The sequence below is a fragment of the Oreochromis niloticus genome, linkage group LG15 (genome assembly GCF_001858045.2).
Source record: "Oreochromis niloticus isolate F11D_XX linkage group LG15, O_niloticus_UMD_NMBU, whole genome shotgun sequence".
Taxonomy (NCBI): Eukaryota; Metazoa; Chordata; class Actinopteri; order Cichliformes; family Cichlidae; genus Oreochromis; species Oreochromis niloticus.
In genome coordinates, this window is record NC_031980.2 from 21,052,679 (window position 1) to 21,076,998 (window position 24,320).

Consider the following 24,320-nt stretch of genomic DNA (forward strand, 5'->3'; position numbering starts at 1 on the left):
TGCCTGTCTTAATTCATATCTTTTAAATCATGGCTCTTCTTTCTTGACTGCAGCAGTGGTATTCACATCTCAAATCATCTCAGATTATTGCTCCATCGTTGAAAGTTTAACCCAAAAAATATGGGGTTTGCTTCTTCCTCGACATCTCATTTGAACTGTGGCTGTGCATCAGGGAGGTTTGAGGAGTCCCAGTCCATCTGTGAGGTCCTAACACTGAAGGCCTCCATTTTCTTTTCAGTTTTTTTGTTTGTTTGTTTGTTTTGGAGCAGGTTCATGGTCTGCTCCTACTCTGACACCATGTGGTCTATCCAATAAATCTAGTTGTATGGGAACTTATTCAGCTGACCAGTGTTAAATTTGTTAATGCACAAGGATAAAAACTATGATCATGTGTATTTATAATGTCATTAACAAATATAAATCTCTCCATTACTGGTTGGACATTGGGGGCTGTATCTTTTTTAGAAGACAGAGAGAGCAAGATAAAGTATTAAACAAATTATATTAGAAGAAATATAAACGCCAATGAAGAACCTGTCATCCTTATCATGCTGGCCTCACTTTAATGTCTGAAGCAGTTTGAGACATAACCTGACTCAGTAAACTCAAAAACAGCCCAGCCGACTTGTCTGAGAGTCTTTCTGAAAGTACTTTATTGTTTTGCAATGTGGATAAACTGAGTCGGAAACTGAAAGTTAGCCCAGCACAGTGAATGTTACAACCCACTTAAAAGCAAAGTATTATCTGGGGTGGGGTGTAACACCAAGTAAAAAAACAAACAAAACTATTAACGGTCACAAAGTTAATGTCATTAACCAATTAGGACCAGGATATTGGCTCCAACAACAAACAAAATACCTCTTTCTAGCTAAAAACAAAAACAAAAAAACAACTGAGACCACTCTGTCTATAAGAAAATAAAGAGTACAATGGCTGAGCTCCCTGTCTCTAGCCACAAAACAGGGGAAAAACCGCTGAAACAAAAATGGCAGAGAGCCCCTCTGTGGATTCCACTGTGGATCACTACAGTCATTTTGAGACGGCGGTCTTTATGCAGTGGCTGACGAGCTGCAACACATCTCAGTTGTGCTTATGAGGCAGACCTGGAACACAGGAGGAGGAGAAAGAGCTCTCTCACACAGGAAGAGCCACTAGACCGTAACTCATACAGAAAAAACAAATATCCATCATGGACAGCCTGCTGTGCTCTCTCCCCTCCTATCTGTCCATTCTGATTTTGACCCTTCAGCAGTACGTGGCAGTATTGAACAGAAATTCTGTTAATTTATTGCTTGCAACATGGCAGAGGCCATGACAGTATCTCAGTGTGTTACCTCTAACTGTACACAGAATAAAATAAAATAAAAACAACTTGTGAATTTTACTCTCAGAGCTGAATGAGAAAAACAAAGGTGTATACCATATAAAATATTTGAAGTTAATTGTCTTGTTAGATAAAGCTAACCGCACAGAAAATAAGGTTTTGGTTTGTAAATATGAGAAAAAATCAAAAGTTAAATGTTTTAAACATCAGTGGAGTAATTTCTGTGCTGGGTCAATGTTGAAGTTGTTGATCCGTAGAGTCTGACCCTACACACTGCTCCCCGGGCGCCTGATTGGTGGCTGCCCACTGCTTCACTGGATGAATGGGTTAATTGCGAAGAGACAAATTTCCCCACGGGGATCAATAAAGTATACATTATTATATGTTGCGTACTGAGGTTATACCTCATTATGTCAGTAGATAGAGCTGTTCAAGCCCATACACAGCTCAGACATAAATGTAAATATAGGTTCAGCAAGATGCTAGCTTCTAACTAATAGAGTCCTCTTTATTAGTCCACAGTTTTTATAAAACTGGCTTTGCAGTGGTGCCGGTAATAATAACAATTAGGTTTCAACATGGTCAACATAATATATTCTTATTTTTCATCATCTTGTAACTTTTTTGTATCTGCAGTGACAACTAGAAAGAAGTACAAAAAACACCTTTTTTACTCTGTAAAGATATAGAAGACTATTGAGTGTTCAGACTCACAGTGTTTTCTTCAGTCTGTGTTTTGTTTCCTAAAAAACCAAAACAAAAAATTGTTACAGCAAACAGTAAAACTCAAAGCTTTTTATGTATAAAGTTTCATCTGTGATGTTCTCACCTTTAGTTTTTGTCCATATGTTGACTGTAACAGCAGATATTAAGAGTGCTGCTAAACCCACAGACACAATGATGCATCTCAGCAAATACAGAAAATCTGAAAATGAGCAAAAATATTTTGGTTCAACTTTTTGCTCAGTGCAAAACTCAAAAGATTTCACATGTGTTAAAAACAGTCCATTTTCTAACATGTAGTAATTTGAGGTTTGAGTGAGTTTTTGCACTGTGGAGTTTCTAGCTACAGTATTTATTCTAAATTCTAAACGAACACCAATAATGGAAATGAAATAAAAATCAAGTAAATGTGTTTAAAAATATATTATTAATAATATTTCTTTTTTGTCTGTCATGGAAACAAAACAGATGTCTGTCAAGACAGATTTCACACAAAGAGAGAGATTCAGCAACTACCATCATGTTCATGTTTATTTGATGCTGTTGTCAGTGTCAGTGATGTTGCTGATTTGGTTGTTGTGACATCTTCACCTAAAAAAATGCAATAACAACATTAAAGACACTGAGAGTAAGAAAAGACTTGAAAGTAAGTGAACAACAACAGAGAGGAAACAGTGGTGAGATGTTTAACAGTCTAACAAGTCTCATTTTTGATGATGTCTCATGTCTGAGGATATGTTCTCTTTATCTTCATACAGCCACTCAACTGTGAGTCTACAGTGTTCATATGTCAACACAGAGCTGTTCAAGATGCTTTATCATTGTTCTCATGTACATACACTGGTGAAGATGGAGATATTGTAAGAGAAAAGCAACAATAGAAAAATGAACTTCATCACTGTGATCATAATTATTGTGGTGTTTCAGTTTGTTGTTCTAACAGGACAGTTTGAGCTGAAAACATTAAGATGTAAATACTCACTGTTAATAACAGACAGATGAATCAATAGGTCTGAATATTCTTGTGGTCCTGTTGCTGTTTTGTACTGTCTGCAGGTGTAATGACCAACATCCTGATCTGTGACCTTCTTTATAACCAGAGAACAGTCTGCAGAAAGACTCAGTCTGTCTGATTTACGTTTGACTTCTTTATTCTGCCCATGGTCAAAGAGTGCTACTGAGCTGCTTGAATCACTGAAGATCCAGGTAGTACTGATACAGTTATGCTGACCTTGTATCACATTTTTACAAGGCAGAGTAACATCATGTCCACGTTCAGCTGTGACAGTTTGATCAGTTTGATGTTGCTCAGTTCTTCCTGTTGAGAAAAAGAGAGAGAAATGTGAAACATCAAATATGTTATGAATATGAGTGTTATGTTTATAATGTGAAGTTTATTTTAAATACAACACAAGTTTAAGTTTCAACTTTAGTTTCCAAGAGTCAGCTCAAGTCAAAAAGTTAATCATTACTGTCTCAGTTAAAGGAAGAATAACGAAGTAACATGTGTGATAATAATGCAGTTTATTAATTGAATGTGTTTCTATGAACACTTACCTTTAAACTGAAGTATCAGTATCAGTAATGAAGACATTTGAATCCATGTGAATGCAGCCATCGTGCTTCTCTGTCTCTCTGAGTCTCTGTTCTTGCTCTCAGAGATGAATACAGCATCAACTTCTTGCTCACTTCCTCATAGTGACATCACTCTTTTTCTTCTCCTGTGTGTCTTGTTGAATTATTGCACTGTATAGGTTTTAAGCATCATGATGATGCTGCAACAGTGACCACTGTTATCAGCTATATAAAACACAGATGAAATGTGTTAGTGGTCTGCGACCTGTTGGTTTCTTATTGCACCAATGAAATCATGTTTTTTTTCTCTCAGAAGTGAAAGAGAAGTGCTTTGGTGATGTGGGTACAAGAGCTACAGAGCGTTGGGGGTTTCATGATGACCAGATGAGCCACTGACAGATAAATGGTTACCACATCCTTGAGTGTGTGACTGAACTGTCTTTAGATTTCCCACCATTTGTTACCACATAGCAGGTACTTAAAAAAAAAAAAAAGAAGTGCTGTCTGAGTATAATTTGGGATCACACTGGGTAAAGAAATGCATTTATCCCTCTGTAGCCCATAACGGCTGCAGGCAGTCTGTGTGTTTTAACTACTGTATCAAAACATTTTTGTACACAATATAATTTAACATATTTTAACAATATTAATACTTATTAACAATTTATGAGTAACAAATGGATATGTGTCAATTAAAATTAATTACTATGGTCTTTACTCCAGGGTCACTTTAGTGCCATACAGTTTGACATGATTAAAGTCTCAGCTAGTAAAAATGCATATATGTATCAATACTATCTTCACACAACAATAAAATAATTTTAATTTAAAAAGAAATGGCCTTCCACTTGAGTTCGTACCTCTGTGTTTCTCACAAACTACCATTCAGCTCGCTGGATTCTGGAGTTTGCCTGCTGTTACATCCTGTGAGGCTGTGGGAGTGTGTGGGCGTGGTGTTGTCTTCTCCCTCTCCTCCTCCTTCTTTCTTGCCCCTCCCCTTGTCTCTCTCCGCCCCTTCCTTCTCCTTTAGAACACACCTGCTGCTCATCTGCCCTGGTTGACCACCAATTACCCTCAGAGGTGATATAAGCTGGAGGAGAGCAGTGTGGAGGTGGGAGAGGCTTCTGGTGGATTTTCCTGTGTTGGTCAGTGTGTGTTTCCAGCCTAGGTGTGGAAAAGGCCTGCTGTGTGTGTGTGAGACCAGCCCCACCGTGCGTGGCTTGCTGTGAGTAGCTCAACTGGGCAGTGGTTTTGTTTGAGTGACGGCGGCCTCTATTACTTTGTTTGGCCTGCCTAGTTATTGCTAATAGCAGCGTTGCTGTCTTTTTCTGTTGAAGCCTTATAGTTGTTTTCTTTGTTGAAGTGGTCACCATTCTCTTTGGGTTGACCTGTCTGAGTTATCGTTAAAGCAGCGGTGCTGTCTCTTTCTGTTGTTACCATTTATATGATTATTGAGTTAATTGATTATAATAAAGATTTATTTTGTGTTAAATACCTCTGCCTGGCGTTCTTTTCATTTCACCCGGATCCAACTGTTGCTGTCCCCCACCCTCATCGCCTAGCTTTTATGTGGGGATGTAACAAAGTGGGGGCTCGTCCGGGATAGGAATGAAAGGAGTTGAGTTAATTACGATTGTGAACAGGTGTTTGTGTGTTGTGTGAGGGTTATTTGACTAGCTGCTGCTCTCCCTGGCTAGAACAGGGGAGAGTCTAGCTGAGCATTTGCTTTTCCTTCGGACACTCATTTTTTGTTTTGCCTTTGTTATTTTCGGAGCAAACCCGGGTGGGGATTAATTCTCTGGGGGTAGGCTTTTCGGTGCCTTCGGCACTTGATGATTTGCCTTTAAAGTGGCCTCGAGCCTGGTACGCTCCAGAAGCTAGGTGAGGCTAGATTCTGAGTAGGCAGGACTGGGGAGAGGGTTGGTAGTATTTTAGTTAATGGTTGACTTGACACAACACATTTTGTTTTGCCTGTTCTTTTGTTTGTGTAGTAAAGATGTTGTGTGGCCCTTGGGTGGTTAACTTATGTGTTTTGCGGGCCGTCTTGAGTTTCATGGCCACTTTTGATATTGCTGGGTTTACGGCAAAGCTGTCGCTCGCTGTGCTGGATGTTTGTAGGAAGAGGGATCTGCAGGAGGTGGCAACACATTACGGGATCAGTGTCTCCACTGGTCTACGCAAAGCGGAGCTGAAGGCCGCTCTGGTGTCCGGGTTGTTGGAGAAGGGGGTGGTTGTAATGCAACCCCCGAGCACACCCGGTCCGGCTGGACCAAGTGCAGCGCCTCATGTTCCAAGCCAAGTCGTAGAACCATCAGTGTCTACACCTGTGGGCCAGGGGCTGCCCGAGGGCGGGCCAATGATGCTGCCCCGTTTTGATCCGCTCTCCACCCAGTCATCAGAGGGTTCTAAGCAGGATGCTAGGCTCAAAGTCCGTCTGGCTCGTCTCCAGCTGGAAAAGGAGCAGCTCGAGAGAGAGTTCCAGCTGAAAAGGGAAATAGAGCTTAGGCGTTTGGACGCGGAACTGGCTAGGGCCAGGGAGGTTGAGTTGAAGAAGGTGGAGGCGGAGACTAAGGTCAAGCTGCGACAGCTGGAACTCCAGCAGGCCTCCTCCCCTCCTGTGGCGGCCTCGCTGTCACAGACAGAGGTGCAGTTTGATGTAGGCAGGAATAGTCGTCTGGTCCCTGTGTTTCGTGACACTGAGGTGGAGGTTTACTTTGAATCATTTGAGCGAATAGCAACAGCCTTGCGTTGGCCGCGGGATGCGTGGGCCATCCTGCTGCAGTGCAAGCTGGTGGGCAAGGCACAGGAGGTTTGTTCCTCGTTGTCCACTGAGTGCAGTTTGGATTACGACAGACTAAAAAGTTCTATCCTGTTAGCCTACGAACTAGTCCCCGAGGCTTATAGGCAGCGATTTCGGGGGTTGAAAAAGGTGCAGGGTCAATCCTTCCTGGATTTCGCGAGGGGAAAAAAGTGTCCTCTTTGACCGGTGGTGTATGGCCTGTAAAGCTGCAGATCTAGTTTCGGTACGGGAGTTAATTCTCATTGAGGAATTCAAAAACTGCATCTCCGAGCGGATGGCAGAATATCTGAACGAACAGAAAGTCTCCATGTTGCAGCAGGCCGCAACAGATGAGAGTGATGGTCCGACAGGAGACAGGAAGCAGACATTTGTTGTTTGTGATGGATTGTTAATGCGCAGGTGGACCTCAAAGCCAGGGGAGGACTGGTGTGTAGTCCAACAGATAGTGGTCCCAGCTAGTTTGCGTCAGCATGTGCTACAATTAGCCCATGACCATTCATGGTCAGGACATTTGGGGATAACTAAAACATATGACGTATTCTGCAGCACTTCTTCTGGCCGGCAATGAAGGCAGATGTTGCAAAGTATTGTAATACTTGTCACACGTGTCAACTGGTGGGCAAACCAAACTGTGCCCCCCGCCCCACTATGTCCAATACCTGCTGTTGGTGAGCCATTTGAGCACGTTTTGGTCGATTGTGTCGGTCCTTTGCCAAGAACACGGGCAGGTAACCAGTTTTTATTGACCATAATGTGCTTGTCTACGCGGTTCCCCGAAGCAATTCCTCTGCAGAGGATTACCACTGCAAACATTACTAAGGCGCTAATCAAGTTTTTTACCACCTTTGGTCTCCCAAAAACAGTGCAAACGGACCAGGGGACTAATTTCTTATCCCGAGCATTTAAACAGATTTTAACTTCCCTTGGCATTTCTCATTCAGTGTCTAGTGTCTTACTCTGGATGGCATTACCTTGGCCTCCAGTAACACTGTGAGAAACCTTGGAGTCATTTTTGACCAGGACATGTCCTTCAATGCACATATTAAACAAATATGTAAGACTGCTTTCTTCCATTTGCGCAACATCTCTAAAATTAGAAATATCCTGTCTCAGAGTGACGCTGAAAAACTAGTTCATGCATTTATTACTTCCAGGCTGGACTACTGTAATTCACTATTATCAGGAAGTCCTAAAAACTCGCTGAGAAGCCTTCAGCTAATCCAAAATGCTGCAGCAAGAGTACTGACAGGGACTAGAAAGAGAGCATATTTCTCCTGTTTTGGCTTCCTTTCATTGGCTTCCTGTTAAATCCAGAATTGATTTCAAAATCCTGCTCCTCACATACAAGGTCTTAAATAATCAGGCCCCATCTTATCTTAATGACCTTGTAGTACCATATCACCCTATTAGAGCACTTCGCTCTTGCACTGCAGGCCTACTTGTTGTTCCTAGAGTATTTAAAAGTAGAATGGGAGGCAGAGCCTTCAGTTTTCAGGCCCCTCTTCTGTGGAACCAACTTCCAGTTTGGATTCGGGAGACAGACACTATCTCTACTTTCAAGATTAGGCTTAAAACTTTCCTTTTTGCTAAAGCATATAGTTAGGGCTGGACCAGGTGACCCTGAATCCTCCCTTAGTTATGCTGCAATAGACGTAGGCTGCCGGGGATTCCCATGATGCATTGAGTTTTTCCCTTCCAGTCACCTTTCTCACTCACTATGTGCTAATAGACCTCTCTGCATCGAATCATATCTGTTATTAATCTCTGTCTCTCTTCCACAGCATGTCTTTCATCCTGTTTTCCTTCTTTCACCCCAACCGGTCGCAGCAGATGGCCGCCCCTCCCTGAGCCTGGTTCTGCCGGAGGTTTCTTCCTGTTAAAAGGGAGTTTTTCCTTCCCACTGTCGCCAAAGTGCTTGCTCATAGGGGGTCATATGATTGTTGGGTTTTTCTCTGTATTTATTATTGTGCTATCTACTGTACAATATAAAGCGCCTTGAGGCGACTTTTGTTGTGATTTGGCGCTATATAAATAAAATTGAATTGAATTGAATTGAATTAGTGCTTACCACCCAGAGTCGCAGGGTGCACTTGAGCGTTGGCACCAAACACTTAAGGCCATGCTGAAAAAGTACTGCCATGACACGGGCAGAAGTTAGGATGAAGGCGTCCCCTTCGTGCTGTTTGCGATACGCGATGCCAAGCAGGAGTCCTTAGGGGTCAGCCCGGCTACCCTTGTGTTTGGCCACGATGTGCGGGGCCCACTAAAGGTGTTGAAAGAGAAGTTCCTTAGTGGGGGTGTTCCAAAAACTAACGTGATAGATTTTGTGAAGACGTGTAGGGATCGATGGCAACAAGCTACCTCATTAGCAAAAGAGGCCCTGTGTGCATCCCAGGCAAGCATGAAGAAATGGTATGACAGAAAAGCTGTAAAAAGACATTTTCAGGCTGGAGACAAAGTCCTAGTGTTGCTACCGGTGCCTGGTTCTGCTCTTTCGGCCCGTTTTGCGGGACCGTATGTTGTAGTGAGGAAGGTGTCCGAGACAGATTATGTCCTCAGTACCCCAGAACGCAGGAGGAAAACCCGCCTGTGTCACACTAACATGTTGAAACCCTACCATGATAGGGAAACTCATGAGACCGTTGCCAGCGCAGCAACCCCCAGTGCTGTCTCTGCTGCCGTGCTGAGCGTAGAGGCAAGTGCCGACGATGATCTGCATATGCTTTCTGAGGGACAACAGTGTGGGCGGTTGGCAAATTCAGCTTACTTAGCCGAGGTAACGGCCCACTTGTCTCATCTGTCCCCTTCACAGTGCGAAGATGTGCTTAGCCTACTGCACTCCTACCCTTCTCTCTTTGGTGATGTGCCCTCGCGTACTAGTGTCTGTGAACATGATATCAATGTTGGTGACGCAACCCCAATCAAACAGCATGCGTACCGCTGCCCCATGGGAAAGCGTGAGGTGATGAAGAAGGAAGTCAGTTATTTAGTAGAGAATGGTTTGGCACAACCGAGCCACAGCCCTTGGAGCTCCCCGTGTTTGCTTGCGCCCAAGTCTGATGGCACCCCACGTTTCTGCACCGACTACCGGAAGGTAAATGCAGTGACCGTCTCTGATTCTTTTCCACTTCCTCGTATGGAGGATTGCATTGACAATATAGGTCCTGCCAAATACATCTCCAAACTGGACCTTCTTAAAGGGTATTGGCAGGTGCCTCTGACCCCCAGAGCCTCTGACATTTCTGCATTTGTCACACCCGACCATTTCATGCAGTACACCATGATGGCGTTTGGCATGAAAAATGCTCCGGCCACCTTTCAGCGTTTAATGCAGCTGGTGTTGGGGGATGTGCCTCGGTGTAATGTGTACTTGGATGATGTAGTGATATACACGGACACGTGGGAAGAGCATGTGGCCATCCTGCAATCAGTGTTTCAGCGATTGGCCGAAGCCACGCTAACTCTAAATCTCGCTAAGTGCGAGTTTGCTAAAGCGACAGTCATGTACCTGGGAAAAGCAGGTGGGGTTCGGGCAGGTTCGCCCGGTGGAGGCAAAAGTCGAGGCTATCCTCAGCTACCCGGCCCCAGCCACTAGGCGGGAGTTAAAGCGGTTCCTGGGCATGACTGGATACTATCGCTGTTTTTGCAAGAACTTTGCAGTAGTTGTGGCCCCTTTGACAAAGCTATGTAGCCCCAAAATCCCTTTTGGTTGGTCAGGAGAGTGCCAGCATCCATTTGAGTCTGCAAAATCCCTCCTTTGCAGCGCCCCACTTCTGGCCGCCCCCAACTTCTGGCCGCCCCCAACTTCTCTCAGCCTTTCAAACTGGAAGTTGACGCCAGTGCCACCGGAGCTGGTGCAGTGCTGTTGCAGGACGACACAGAGGGTGTGTGTCACCCAGTCTGCTACTACTCTGCAAAGTTCAAGCGCCATCAGCTAAACTATTCCACCATAGAGAAAGAAGCTCTAGCGCTGCTGATGGCCTTACAGCACTTCACTGTGTATGTGGGCTCTAGCTCCTTTCCAGTAACGGTGTATACAGATCACAATCCCCTTACTTTCCTCCAACGCATGTACAACCAGCGACTGATGCGCTGGGCAGTGCTGGTGCAGGATTATGATCTGGTTATCCAGCACAAGAAAGGGACTGACAATCTGGTGGCTGATGCACTCTCACGCAGTGCATAGTGATGAGTCTGTTCTGTGTTTTGTATAGTGTGAATATAAGGTGGGGGGAATGTTACATCCTGTGAGGCTGTAGGAGTGTGTGGGCGTGGTGTTGTCTTCTCCCTCTCCTCCTCCTTCTTTCTTGCCCCTCCCCTTGTCTGTCTCCGCCCCTTCCTTCTCCTTTAGAACACACCTGCTGCTCATCTGCCCTGGTTGACCACCAATTACCCTCAGAGGTGATATAAGCTGGAGGAGAGCAGTGTGGAGGTGGGAGAGGCTTCTGGTGGATTTTCCTGTGTTGGTCAGTGTGTGTTTCCAGCCTAGGTGTGGAAAAGGCCTGCTGTGTGTGTGTGTGACCAGCCCCACCGTGCGTGGCTTGCTGTGAGTAGCTCAACTGGGCAGTGGTTTTGTTTGAGTGACGGCGGCCTCTATTACTTTGTTTGGCCTGCCTAGTTATTGCTAATAGCAGCGTTGCTGTCTTTTTCTGTTGAAGCCTTATAGTTGTTTTCTTTGTTGAAGTGGTCACCATTCTCTTTGGGTTGACCTGTCTGAGTTATCGTTAAAGCAGCGGTGCTGTCTCTTTCTGTTGTTACCATTTATATGATTATTGAGTTAATTGATTATAATAAAGATTTATTTTGTGTTAAATACCTCTGCCTGGCGTTCTTTTCATTTCACCCGGATCCAACTGTTACTGCCCCCCACCCTCATCGCCTAGCTTTTATGTGGGAATGTAACACCTGCATACATCCTGTTCACTAACCCCTGCTGCTGATTTAGGAAACACGCCCACATTAACTGGTGATAGTCACAGTTAACTTGGGCAGCTGCCTGCTCAATATATCATAACATCATTGCAATAATCTGCATGAAACAAAGAAGTGTACCTTCTTTCCTCAGTGCAGAGCAGCTGGACGTTGTGTTTGCCCCCAGATGACCTTTCTGATTAAACACTGATAAATGGGATTTAAAAGGAGGTACTAATACTGAAAAAAAACTGAACATCTCAAACCATTAAACATCTAAGTTACTGTAGCTCAGGGATTTTAGCAAACAACAACTGGTCTGCAAAGATTATGAAAACATGTGAAACTGATGGACAGATGCATTAACAACATTTTCCATGACAGGAGTTCCTATTGTATTGAGTGTCTATATGTGAATCTAAGAGCTCACAATTAACCTTCTGAGTAAGACTTCAGTAAACTGCAGCTGAAGTGGAAAAATTTTTAAACATACTGAATTTCTCCACACAAACACAATCAAGTGTCAGTGTGATATTCACCTTTTTGTCCTCAAAAGAAGAGTGAGCGTTGCTACCTCCTGGTAGATTGTTTGGTGCTGTTGTCAGTGTCATTTCTCATGTCTTTACTTCTGATTTTATATCCAAAGCTTTTATTTCATGGCTTTTATGCATCTGAGCCTCCTTTTGTCTATTGTAGATATTAGCTGAGTGAAAAACTTCTAACATTTTAACTTGTATATCCAATGCATTTTGCAGGCTCCCTTTGTCATCTCTTGACATGATTGTCTTGATGTTGTCTTGATTACCAACAGATTAGAGAAAGTTAAATATGTGAAGACTGTTAGATGAGTTAAGTGTTTGGATTAACAGTGTTCATGGTGATGTTTGTCTGCACACATGAAAAGAGGTCAAGATTTAAACTTATTACACATCAGAATTTGAGTCTTGATGTTTCCAATGAAACATGACACTGCAGCAGTGACCACTGTTAGCTGTGAGGTGAGAACACTGATAAAATGTGTTAGTGGTCTGAGACCTTTTGGTTTCTCATTACACCTCTGAAGTCATTCTTTCTGAGAAGTGAAGAGGAAGTGTTTCGGTAAAAATACAGCAGCTCTCGAGTTTTAACCCTCTAATGTTGACCACACACATATAATGCACTGCTTCATCTTTCTGCATACTTCTAAGGAAAACAAACAAAGGTTGACTTGATGAAAAGCAATTCTTTACTTCAACTGATGAAAAGTCCCATGAGAGAATAAAAAAGGAGTCTAAAATCAACTGGGAACTGACAGGGAGAATAACAAGCACTAAGACAAAGTCTGAAGGAAAGACAATGCTAAATGTAAAATGGTAAATGGCCTGTATTTGTATAGCACTTTAAATGTAGATGAGGGTAATTATGGAACATTGATACAGCTGGATAACCAGAGAAGAAAATATAAAAAAAAACAGGAGACAATCAAAACTAAATGGGGAAATGTAAACACATGAATGAACTTAACATAGGGAGCTGATACAAGAGGAAAATACAGGAAACACTGATGGAGAAAATGAAACTCTAAAACTGAGACTAAATTATAACAACAAATTATTTATTTTTAGAATAATCACTGAAAGCAGCTTAAAAGATGGATTTCAAGCTACTTAACCTGTGCAATCCAACAACACAGATCATATTTGCAATGGACATGGAATTATATTCATAACAGAAAGTTTAGCACAAACTAGAAAAGTTCAAACTCTACTTACCAAGAAACTGGAAAGCAAGTCTGCACAGCAGAATAAGAAAGTCAGCCTGTTAGTATCAAAGCCCACAAACAGTATGCACGACTTCAGGATTTTGGTTCACACTAATCTTTAAAACTAGGCGTGCACAATCAGACATGTTATCAACACTCATATTCTTTTTTCTTTTGTTGTGAAATTAAGTTGAATATTAAGTGTTTTTGCTGTCATGTTTTTGGATGTCACAAACAGGAAGTTTAATATCGTCATGGATACAGTGAGATACACCTCTCAAGCCTAGTTTTATGGCCCTTTTTGTATTGTTAAAAATGGCACGCAGCAAATTAATAAAAACTGTAACAACAATATTCTGTGGATATGTAATTTGATATAAAGGTAACTATCACTAGACTACATTAACAATGGAGATCTTAAAATGAGCAATTCTGTAGCATAACCATTGTTGCCCCAGCACAAATACACCAAGTATTATACCATATATGTCACCATAAAAAAAAAACAAAAAGGAAGTTACTCTATGATCCAAGCATTCATGCAGCATCCAGAAAAACAACATGAAACATTTCATGAGAAACATCCTATTTCTTTGGTTTGTTGATGGTGGAATAGAGGTCGCTGGGATCAGTGGAAAGTCCAGCAGGTGAGGAGGAAGCTTTCATAGTGCTATAAGTCACAGTGTCATCATCATCACCACAAGCCTATAAGAAAACATTATAAGATGTTATTTAATAAATAAACTGACAGGAGCTTTAAAAATCTCAAACTTACTGCTAACATCATCAATGTAAATATCAAAATCTTACCCGGGCTTTATCCTTGGTCTTCTTAGTGAAGCTGATGGAGGCATAGGAAACACCATCATCAGCATCAGCCTGCACAGTGAACACAATATAAAGCCTGCTCAGTATGTGAATTCATGATGGGACTGTTTCACATCTATTGAAGTAAATTCATTTTCAGCTTCTCTGTTGAACTAAACATAGCACTGAGTGTAACTTTGTACTGGGAGTACTGAGAGATCTCACCGTCTCCTGATTGGTTCCTGGACCAGACTCAGTGTCTGCAGGGTTTAAGCTCAGTTGCTGCAAAAATACAGTTTGTGACCAAAATAATACTGAATTAACAAAACTGTTTCAAGGAGGAACTGATTCAAAGTATTTCCAGCTGACATTAAGTTATAAGTTACAGTGGCTTGCAAAAGTATTTGGCCCCCTTGAACTTTTCCACATTTTGTCACATTACAGCCACAAACATGAATCAATTTTATTGGAATTCCACGTGAAAGACCAACACAAAGTGGTGTACATGTGAGAAGTGGAACGAAAATCATACATGATTCCAAACATTTTTTACAAATAAATGACTGAAAAGTGGGGTGTGCATAATTATTCAGCCCCCTGAGTCAATACTTTGTAGAACCACCTTTTGCACCAATTACAGCTGCCAGTCTTTTAGGGTATGTCTCTACCAGCTTTGCACATCTACAGACTGAAATTCTTGCCCATTCTTCTTTGCAAAACAGCTCCAGCTCAGTCAGATTAGATGGACAGCGTTTGTGAACAGCAGTTTTCAGATCTTGCCACAGATTCTCGATTGGATTTAGATCTGGACTTTGACTGGGCCATTCTAACACATGGATATGTTTTGTTTTAAACCATTCCATTGTTGCCCTGGCTTTATGTTTAGGGTCGTTGTCCTGCTGGAAGGTGAACCTCCGCCCCAGTCTCAAGTCTTTTGCAGACTCCAAGAGGTTTTCTTCCAAGATTGCCCTGTATTTGGCTCCATCCATCTTCCCATCAACTCTGACCAGCTTCCCTGTCCCTGCTGAAGAGAAGCACCCCCAGAGCATGATGCTGCCACCACCATATTTGACAGTGGGGATGGTGTGTTCAGAGTGATGTGCAGTGTTAGTTTTCCGCCACACGTAGCGTTTTGCATTTAGGCCAAAAAGTTCCATTTTGGTCTCATCTGACCAGAGCACCTTCTTCCACATGTTTGCTGTATCCCCCACATGGCTTGTGGCAAACTGCAAACGGGACTTCTTATGGTTTTCTGTTAACAATGGCTTTCTTCTTGCCGCTCTTCCATAAAGGCCAACTTTGTGCAGTGCACAACTAATAGTTGTCCTATGGACAGATTCCCCCACCTGAGCTGTAGATCTCTGCAGCTTGTCCAAAGTCACCATGGGCCTCTTGGCTGCATTTCTGATCAGCGCTCTCCTTGTTCGGCCTGTGAGTTTAGGTGGACGGCCTGGTCTTGGTAGGTTTACAGTTGTGCCATACTCCTTCCATTTCTGAATGATGGCTTGAACAGTGCTCCGTGGGATGTTCAAGGCTTGGGAAATCTTTTTGTAGCCTAAGCCTGCTTTAAATTTCTCAATAACTTTATCCCTGACCTGCCTGGTGTGTTCTTTGGACTTCATGGTGTTGTTGCTCCCAATATTCTCTTAGACAACCTCTGAGGCCGTCACAGAGCAGCTGTATTTGTCCTGACATTAGATTACACACAGGTGCACTCTATTTAGTTATTAGCACTCATCAGGCAATGTCTATGGGCAACTGACTGCACTCAGACCAAAGGGGGCTGAATAATTACGCACACCCCACTTTGCAGTTATTTATTTGTAAAAAATGTTTGGAATCATGTATGATTTTCGTTCCACTTCTCACGTGTACACCACTTTGTATTGGTCTTTCATGTGGAATTCCAACAAAATTGATTCATGTTTGTGGCTGTAATGTGACAAAATGTGCGAAAGTTCAAGGGGGCCGAATACTTTTGCAAGCCACTGTATTTAGAGTCTCTGTCTGGTGTGGAACTATAGAGTTTAATGATGATGAAAATAACATTGCTGAAAGAGAACTTGTTATTTGGAGATTTGAACTCACCATGTTGTCGCTCTGTTGTGCTTTGTTTACTGATAAGAGAAAAAAAATAGTTGAACTTCCACATTAGAAATCAAAGAATTAAACATTTTATTTCCTTCATTCTGCTTATGATGTTAAATGTTCATCTGTCAATGTTTTCACCTTTAGCTTTCTTCCATCTGATGATCACCACAACAATGATTAAGAGTGCTGCTAAACACACAGGAATGACGATAAACCCTGACTGAACTGGAGAGATTATTAAAACATGTTAAACAATGAATTTCTTCCACACCAACATGTTCTCACTCCCAAAGCCTAACATTTTATGCTAGGTGACAAATCGTCAGTGTATCACGCTTCCGGACACCCAACACGTCCCTATATTACGAGATCGAAAAAATAAAGAAACATGAGAACCGTTTGGAATGAATCTACACATGTACGTTCATTTTACATAAATCACTTTGGAAAACACTTCTAACGTTATTAAAGTGCTGGTTAAGGTTAGGGATAAGGTTATGGTTAGTGTTAAGACATGACAAATCGTGAGTATATTATGCCTCGGGAGTGAGAACGGTCTGTCCACACACAGACAAGACTCAGTCTGACATTAAAATTTCAATAGAAGACAGATTCAGTCTCTACCCTGGGGTTGTATATTTGTTGTCGGTGTCCCTTCTGATGTCTTTACTTCTTCTTTTGTTGTCCATATGCTTGTTATTTTTAATGTTGGTTTAATTGTTGGTTCTGTTGTTGATTTTCTTGTGGTGGACTTCACTGTTGTTGATGTTGTCATATCCGAGTCTTTACCTGAATCTAAGAGAAACACAGAGCGTACGGTTAATGTTTTGACTTTAGATGTCAGTGAACCACAGCTGAACTGGAAAGATTTAAAACATGTAAAACAAAACACTGAATCTCTCCACACACAGTTAAGAGCCAATCTGATATATAATACATAAATAATTATAAATATATAAACATTATACTTTAATAAAAAAGAGATTCAGTCTCGACCTGCTGATGGATTATTTGATGCTGTTGTCAGTGTCAGTGATGTTGCTGATTTGGTTGTTGTCACATCTTCATGTAAAGAAATGCAATAACAACATTAAAGACACCAACAGTAAGAAAAGACTTGAAAGTAAGTCAACAACAACAGAGAGGAAACAGTGGTGAGATGTTTAACAGTCTAACAAGTCTCATTTTTGATGATGTCTCATGTCTGAGGATATGTTCTCTTTATCTTCATACAGACACTCAACTGTGAGTCTACAGTGTTCATATGTCAACACAGAGCTGTTCAAGATGCTTTATCATTGTTCTCATGTACATACACTGGTGAAGATGGAGATATTGTAAGAGAAAAGCAACAATAGAAAAATGAACTTCATCACTGTGATCATAATTATTGTGGTGTTTCAGTTTGTTGTTCTAACAGGACAGTTTGAGCTGAAAACATTAAGATGTAAATACTCACTGTTAATAACAGACAGATCAATCTCAAAGTCTGGACCTTCTTGTGATCCTGTTGCTTTTTTGAACTGTCTGCAGGTGTAACGACCAACATCCTGATCTGTGACCTTCTTTATAACCAGAGAACAGTCTGCAGAAACACTCAGTCTGTCTGATTTACGTTTGGCTTCTTTATTCTGCCCAAGTTCAAAGAGTGCTACTGCACTGCTTGAATCACTGAAGATCCAGGTAGTACTGATACAGTTATGCTGACCTTGTATCGCATTTTTACAAGGCAGAGTAACATCATGTCCACGTCCAGCTGTGACAGTTTGAACAGTTTGATTTTGCTCAGTTGTTCCTGTTGAGAAAGAGAGAGAGAAATGTGAAACATCAAATATGTTATGAATATGAGTGTTATGTTTATAATGTGAAGTTTATTTTAAATACAACACAAGTTTAAGTTTCAAATTTAGTTTAAAAGACTCAGCTAAAGTCAAAAAGTTAATCATGACTGTCTCAGTTAAAGGAAGAATAAAGAAGTAACACTTGTGATAATAATGCAGTTTATTAATTGAATGTGTTTCTATGTACACTTACCTTTAAACTGAAGCATCAGTATCAGTAATGAAGACATTTGAATCCATGTGAATGCAGCCATCGTGCTTCTCTGTCTCTCTCAGTCTCTGTTCTTGCTCTCAGAGATGAATACAGCATCAACTTCCTGCTCACTTCCTCATAGTGACATCACTCCTTTTCTTTTCCTCTGTTTCTAAATTATTTCAGTTTTTAGCTTTTGTGTTTCCTTACCTACCCCGTCTCTCTTAAAGTTTTTCACTAATTTAATATCTACATTTTTTTAACTTTTATATTGAGTGTAATTTGCAGACTCTCGTGTCATCTTTTCCAGGGACTCTACATCAGTAGAAACAGACATAATAGAATAGAGGAAGTTAAAGGTGTGAAGAGTGTTAGATGAGGTCAGTGTTGACATTCATGCAGCTCTTCTGTACATTTGGTTTATTATTAGAAAACAGTTTCCATGGTGATGTTTGTCTGCATACATGAATGAGGTGAAGGTTCAACTTCTTCACACACCATGATTTTACCTTTAATGCTCACAGTGAAACATGAAGATACTGGAGCAGTCACCCCGACTGCTCCAGTCACAAGGACACAGATGAGAGGTGTTAGTGGTCACATACCTGTTATTTCTAATTTTTCTCAGTAGTTAAGAAGAAGTGTTTTAGAGAGAATGTGGGTTCAACAGCAACAGTGCTCAGTAAGTTTCATGATGACCTGATGATCTTCTGACACATCTACAAGTGTCTGACTGAACTGTCTTTAAGTTTCACACCTTTTTCACCACATAGCACATCCTTTAATCCGTTTTTTTAATGCTATATGGGTGTAATTTGAAATTGCATGGTACCTAGTACCAGAGGAGATATATTTATATCATATTTAGAAAAGACTGTTTAGAGTTCAGTTCAAAAGGAGTTGTTTAAACTAGTAGGGTAAAGATTTAATACTGAAGATTAAAGAACATGAAGTTAAGCTGAAGACAATAATAGTGTTTTGTACTGTGGTCTGAGGTTCATGGATCAGATGTGTGTGAGATGCCAGAGAGAGAAAGAGCCACAAAAGATACAATAAAATCAATTAGAAATACTTTTGGCTATTTTAGTTTTATTTTAGTTTTATTTTCATACCACCAAAACAAAGAAAAATTGTTACAGATAACATTAAAGTCATAATATAGCCCATAACATCGGTTACTGCAGCTCAACAACAAAGACCAGAGATAAAAAATGAGGAATAAAGACGAGCAATCAACTACAAAAGAAGAAATGTAAACAGCAGTGATGAACATGATTTTCTCTCTCAGTGTTTTACCTTTTATTGTACACTAAATATCATCAGCCTTAGCTTAATAACCAGCAAGGAAAGTAGAAAACCAAAAATCTTATGAATCCTACTCTCAGAGCTAAATGATAAAATAACCATGTGTAGGGCTTGTGATATTGGTAGCATGTCATTTATCATAAATAAATATGGGATAATTTATTATCTGAAAACAATGTTTTTATTAGAGCTAACTGCACATGAAAACAAGTTTTGGCTTCCAAATATGAGAATAAATCCAAACTTCCCATACGGTAAAAAAATACATTTTTCCTGGCCAAAATATATTTCAAATATATGGTAAATATATTTTGTATTTGTGATGCTCCAAAAAATATATTTTTGAAATTGAAAATATATTTCTTTCAAACCAAAATACATTTCAAAACATATTTTAGGGTGAAGAAAATACATTTCCAACCTTGCAGTAGAATGTATATCAAAGTATCCTTTATTTAAAATGTATTTAGTGCAATAATGATGATAATGATAATAATACTAAAAGTAACATGTTTTATGCACATCTGCAAAAAACAGTTGGATTCAAACAAAACAGAGTCAAAGGTCTATCATGAATTAGGTTGTTTATTCATTTGCTTACAGTATTTCACATTACACAATATCTCACTATAATGTAGCGTTCATTGACTTTGAAATTATCTGTCAGTGATACAGTAAACAAGATACAACAACTGCTATGTACACTTTAGTTTTTGACAATATATACAATATAGTACTTAAAGGAACACACTCCACTTTTTTTGGAAATAGGCTCATTCTCCATCTCCCTCAGAGTTAAAAATGCAGCGTCTTCTTTTTAGATCCGTATGTTAATAGAACTCTGGAGCGTGATCTTACGGGATGGGGCGTAGCCAGGATTTTTGGTCGAGGCGCCATATTAGCAGGCCAAACAAATGCTTGCTGTGTGGCCGGTTGTAATGTTAGATTGCACTACCGGCAAAGAAATAAGCTTGAAAACAGGCTCTCTTTTCATTGTTTCCTCACCTGGAAGCATCATGAGGGAGCTTATGTGTTGGATGTTACCAAAAGAAGGCGTCTAGCCTGGATAGCAGCTGCGAAACGAGCTGATATTCAGTTCTCTACCATCCCCAGATATCTGTTGGTGTGCTTCAGTATTTTCATTCAGGTAAGTTCTAAATAAGTTCATATTATTCTTTATAGCCTGTTAGTTTTATTTTCAATGCGCTCTGAGATCATAGCACAAACTTAGAACAAACATGCAGAACTACCTTCTATTTATAGAGTTGCTAATTATTTGGCATTATTGCAGCAAACCAGCCTATGAAATGAATGAAACAAATCCTGACTGGGTTCCAACACTACACACGGGGCACTACAAAATCCCTGCTTCAAACTACATGCTACACACCACCATACCAATCAGATTACTTCTTCCATGTGTAGGTAAAAAGGTGACCCTCCTGGATAAGATGGCAAAGGTTTGCTGCGTTTTGGTGAACATGTGCCCCAGTGTGGTAGTAAAACCAGGGAAAAATGCTCTTGTTAAATACTCTTAAGTCTTGTGCTGTTTATGTAGTGATAAGTTTTCAAAAGAGACAGTAAATTACAGAATGCTAGTAGTGGGTGATATTATTTAAATGCTGTCATGATTTTATGTGAACATTTTGTCATTTGTAAACTATACATGACATTGATTCTACATTGTAACTGATTTGATGTTCTACAAAGTGCTTTTAATTAAAAATAGGCAAACATTTCTTTGTTTCTTTATTCAACTTTTGAACAGTGTTACTTAGTAAGTACATATTCAGTAAATGCAAATTATTTACATGCCCCCCTAAATTAAAATATTATGGGTTATTCAGAACAGAACTATGCTTGGAAAATATTGTCCCATCAGTTGATCCAACTCCTCCACAGTAGCAGGTGGAACTTTTCTTTTTTGAGGACGGCTTCTTTTACCTGTCACTACAGATGGTCTGTTTATGTTTTGATCGAGAGCCTTTTTTGGGCAGCTGAAGAGGAGAAGTCTATCTTATGGCCAACCACTGACTGTGTCTTGGTCATATTACCAGGCAAAACCCAGTATGCAGGTTCATCTGTAACAGTCCTTGTGCCACAGATCGGCACTGTTGCTTCTACATTAAACAGAAGAGCAGGGACATGGCTGCAGGTCTCCACGACTCCGGCCATAAAGGTGCAGTGGGCGGCTTCAACCTTCCCTGTGATGCTCACAATCACCTGTGGCTGCAATGCTGCAATTCAGTCTTTAAGAGTGCAGTACCTGAAACACACACAGACAAAGTTCATTTAAAGACAAGAACTTTAATAAGCCAAGGCCGACATGAATGTGTTTTATCTACTTTCATATCCATTTATCATAAATGTAACAAATAAAGTGTTTTTGTGTATCCATCTATAGAACGCTGCATGTTATATTCTAAATCTGCCTGTTTCTTTTTAGAAACCTAGCAGCAGAAAATGAACCTAAAGTATGTAATGCAAGGATGTCATCACTTTCAAGAGGGAGAAAGCATAAAGTTCGACTTTAAGTGACAATTATGGACACCTAATATGATAAGGAGATTCTGCAGGTCATTAATCAATGTATAAAACTAAAACAGATTGTATTTTTAGTGACACAGGACACAAACAAGGAAGCAAGATGTGTAATTAGGATTATTTATAATAAATATGAATTAATTAGGGCAATTTCTTTAACCATAAAGAATAACTAAATCCTTCAGGACAATGTCACATCAATGCACTGAACTCACTATGTTATCCCTCTAACAGAGCCTCTACATGTTCTCACTGTAATTTCCCCCTCATGAATGAATTTATGCTGCACTAATTTGAATGTTCGGGGGGAATCAAACGCATTTTACTCGCAGTACTCAAGCTGACTTACCTTTGCTTGAATGACGGCGTACTCACAACGTGGAGGCTTAAAAATAGCCAAATCTTGTACCCAGTCCTTGGTGAATTGGATGTGCGCCTCCAGAGATTTATAATTGCGAAATTGGTGCGCCGTGTATGCGCTGACTCCACAGACAAGGTACGAGAGTAGATCATGCTAAGTCAATAGCGGTTTGGTCTTCAGGGTTTCTACTCCACGGCAGTATTTCATACGGGTCCACATTTCAACAATCAAGTACCATCTCTTTGCATCTGGACACAATCTGTCTCTATACCGTCATTTTCTTTTGAGCTACGTTTCAGAATGGTTCGTGGCAATCTTGTTTTGATTCGCAGCCTGCCAAGATGGTGCTGCGCTCCCACAATGCATTGCGACATTACGTCAACTCCAAAGCCCTTTGCGTGCAGGAGTATGCGCATGTGCATTGCCATGGTGGTTTAAAAAATAAAGATATAATGAAAAGTAATTAATAAAAATTTAATATTTAAACATTCCCACAAATGTGCAATGAACGTGCAAAAACTCTCTTTATTAGTTGTTGCTGTTTCTTTCTTTTTTCTTTCTTTTTTTTTTTTTGAAAAATAACGACCTCTCTGAGGCGCGAATTCCGACAGCGAGAGGAACGACCGGATACAGGAGACGGGAAGAAACAAGCCGATTATGTTCGCGTTAATTAAGTGGTTGGAAGATGTAAAATTCTCAATCCTGCCAACTGAACATATACGAGATTTTAATGAGGATGAATAATTAGCCGGCATGGAGGAAACGGACCTTTATTTGGTGGAGTGGCGACAAGAAGCCAAAAGACGGGTGGCCGGTCTATGAAGCCTCCATCATCAAGCTAGCAGGTGCCTTTTCTCATATAATATTACCTATTCTCGCTTATTTGGCACGGAAGCGTAGAGCTGCCACCCAGGACAAAGAGAAATATAAGTATATCACGTTATAACGTGAAAAGTTTATCGTTCTAACAATATACTATCATGTTTATACAATATACTTTCGTGTTTGGACATTGTATGAACAATGTACATAATTATCACATCCGTACAATATTGTGCGAACGTGATAATTATGTATATTGTAATAACGTGATATTATATTATACAAACATGCAAAGCATAATGTTAGAACAATAAACATTTCACCTTATAACGTGATATAGCTCTATTTTGCTTTTGCCTGGGTGGCAGCTCCACGTTTCCATAATTTGGTAATCAAAATATGTAACTTAATTAATTATGTTGTGACGTACTTTTGCCTTTTCTTATTATTCTGCCTTCTCAGAAAGGGAAAAAAATACAAATAATATTGTTTACACTTGTTATATACAATAACTATCAAAACCTATTCACATTTAATTTGGCTTTCACAGAAATCCCACCTCTCCTTCTGGCTACAGAGCACTTACTTACCAAGGTTAGAAACAAAGCACAGTTATGCTTTATTAATGTTCGCTAATTACAATGTTCCACATTTCCTTGCTTTTTAAGTCATTTTTAGGCTTTTTAGAGTTGTTGTTTTTTGTTTTTTTAGCAGTAATGTTTCTGCCTATTTATTTCAGCCCATGAAATCGAATGCAGATCTTCCTGATGTGAGATTTACATAAATGTAAGTAATTTTGTTTGTCATTGTCATTAATGTTGTTGCTGTTGTTGTTTTTGTGAAGTTTGCAATATAAACCTAGCAAGCATCAGTCAGCACAGTGACTAACCTAAACAGATTCTTGCTTTATTCACATATATTATATGTAATTATATATACCTGCACATTGTACCTAGGGTTCCAGCCACTTGGCCCCACCCCATTGTTGTGACAGCCCTGACTGTACACTGCATCTGAACAGGGAACAGTCTGCCACATTAATGTATTTTTAAGTGACTTGTTTGTAATACATGAATTTGCTTCTTACAGATGTCAAAGTCTCAACCTCATGCTGCCCTCCCCCATCCTCCTAAAGTAAGTATTTGTTGTTGTAGTTTTTTATGCAGTGTCTGTGTCACATGCTAATCATAATTATTGAAATAACTGTTTTCTAACAGATTTTCCAAAACACTAGTTATGTTTGTTGTCATTCAGACCAATACTACTGCTTAGACATTGCTTA

The 24,320-nt window shown here is 40.3% G+C and overlaps 1 protein-coding gene across 2 annotated transcripts in view; it reads right to left on the minus strand.

Annotated features, from left to right (window-relative positions):
* Positions 1-12,591: 12,591 nt before the first annotated feature.
* The window catches only part of LOC106097546 (mucin-3A), a 326,173-nt gene continuing 314,444 nt past the window's right edge, over positions 12,592-24,320 (minus strand). For both annotated transcript variants that reach the window (XM_025899271.1, XM_025899272.1), the window contains 4 exons: positions 15,970-15,998; positions 14,107-14,163; positions 13,885-13,953; positions 12,592-13,779 (listed from right to left, as the gene is read on the minus strand). In XM_025899271.1, the coding sequence (XP_025755056.1) occupies positions 13,660-13,779; positions 13,885-13,953; positions 14,107-14,163; positions 15,970-15,998 (275 nt within the window). In that variant the 3' untranslated portion in view covers positions 12,592-13,659. The remainder of the gene's footprint in view (positions 13,780-13,884; positions 13,954-14,106; positions 14,164-15,969; positions 15,999-24,320) is intronic.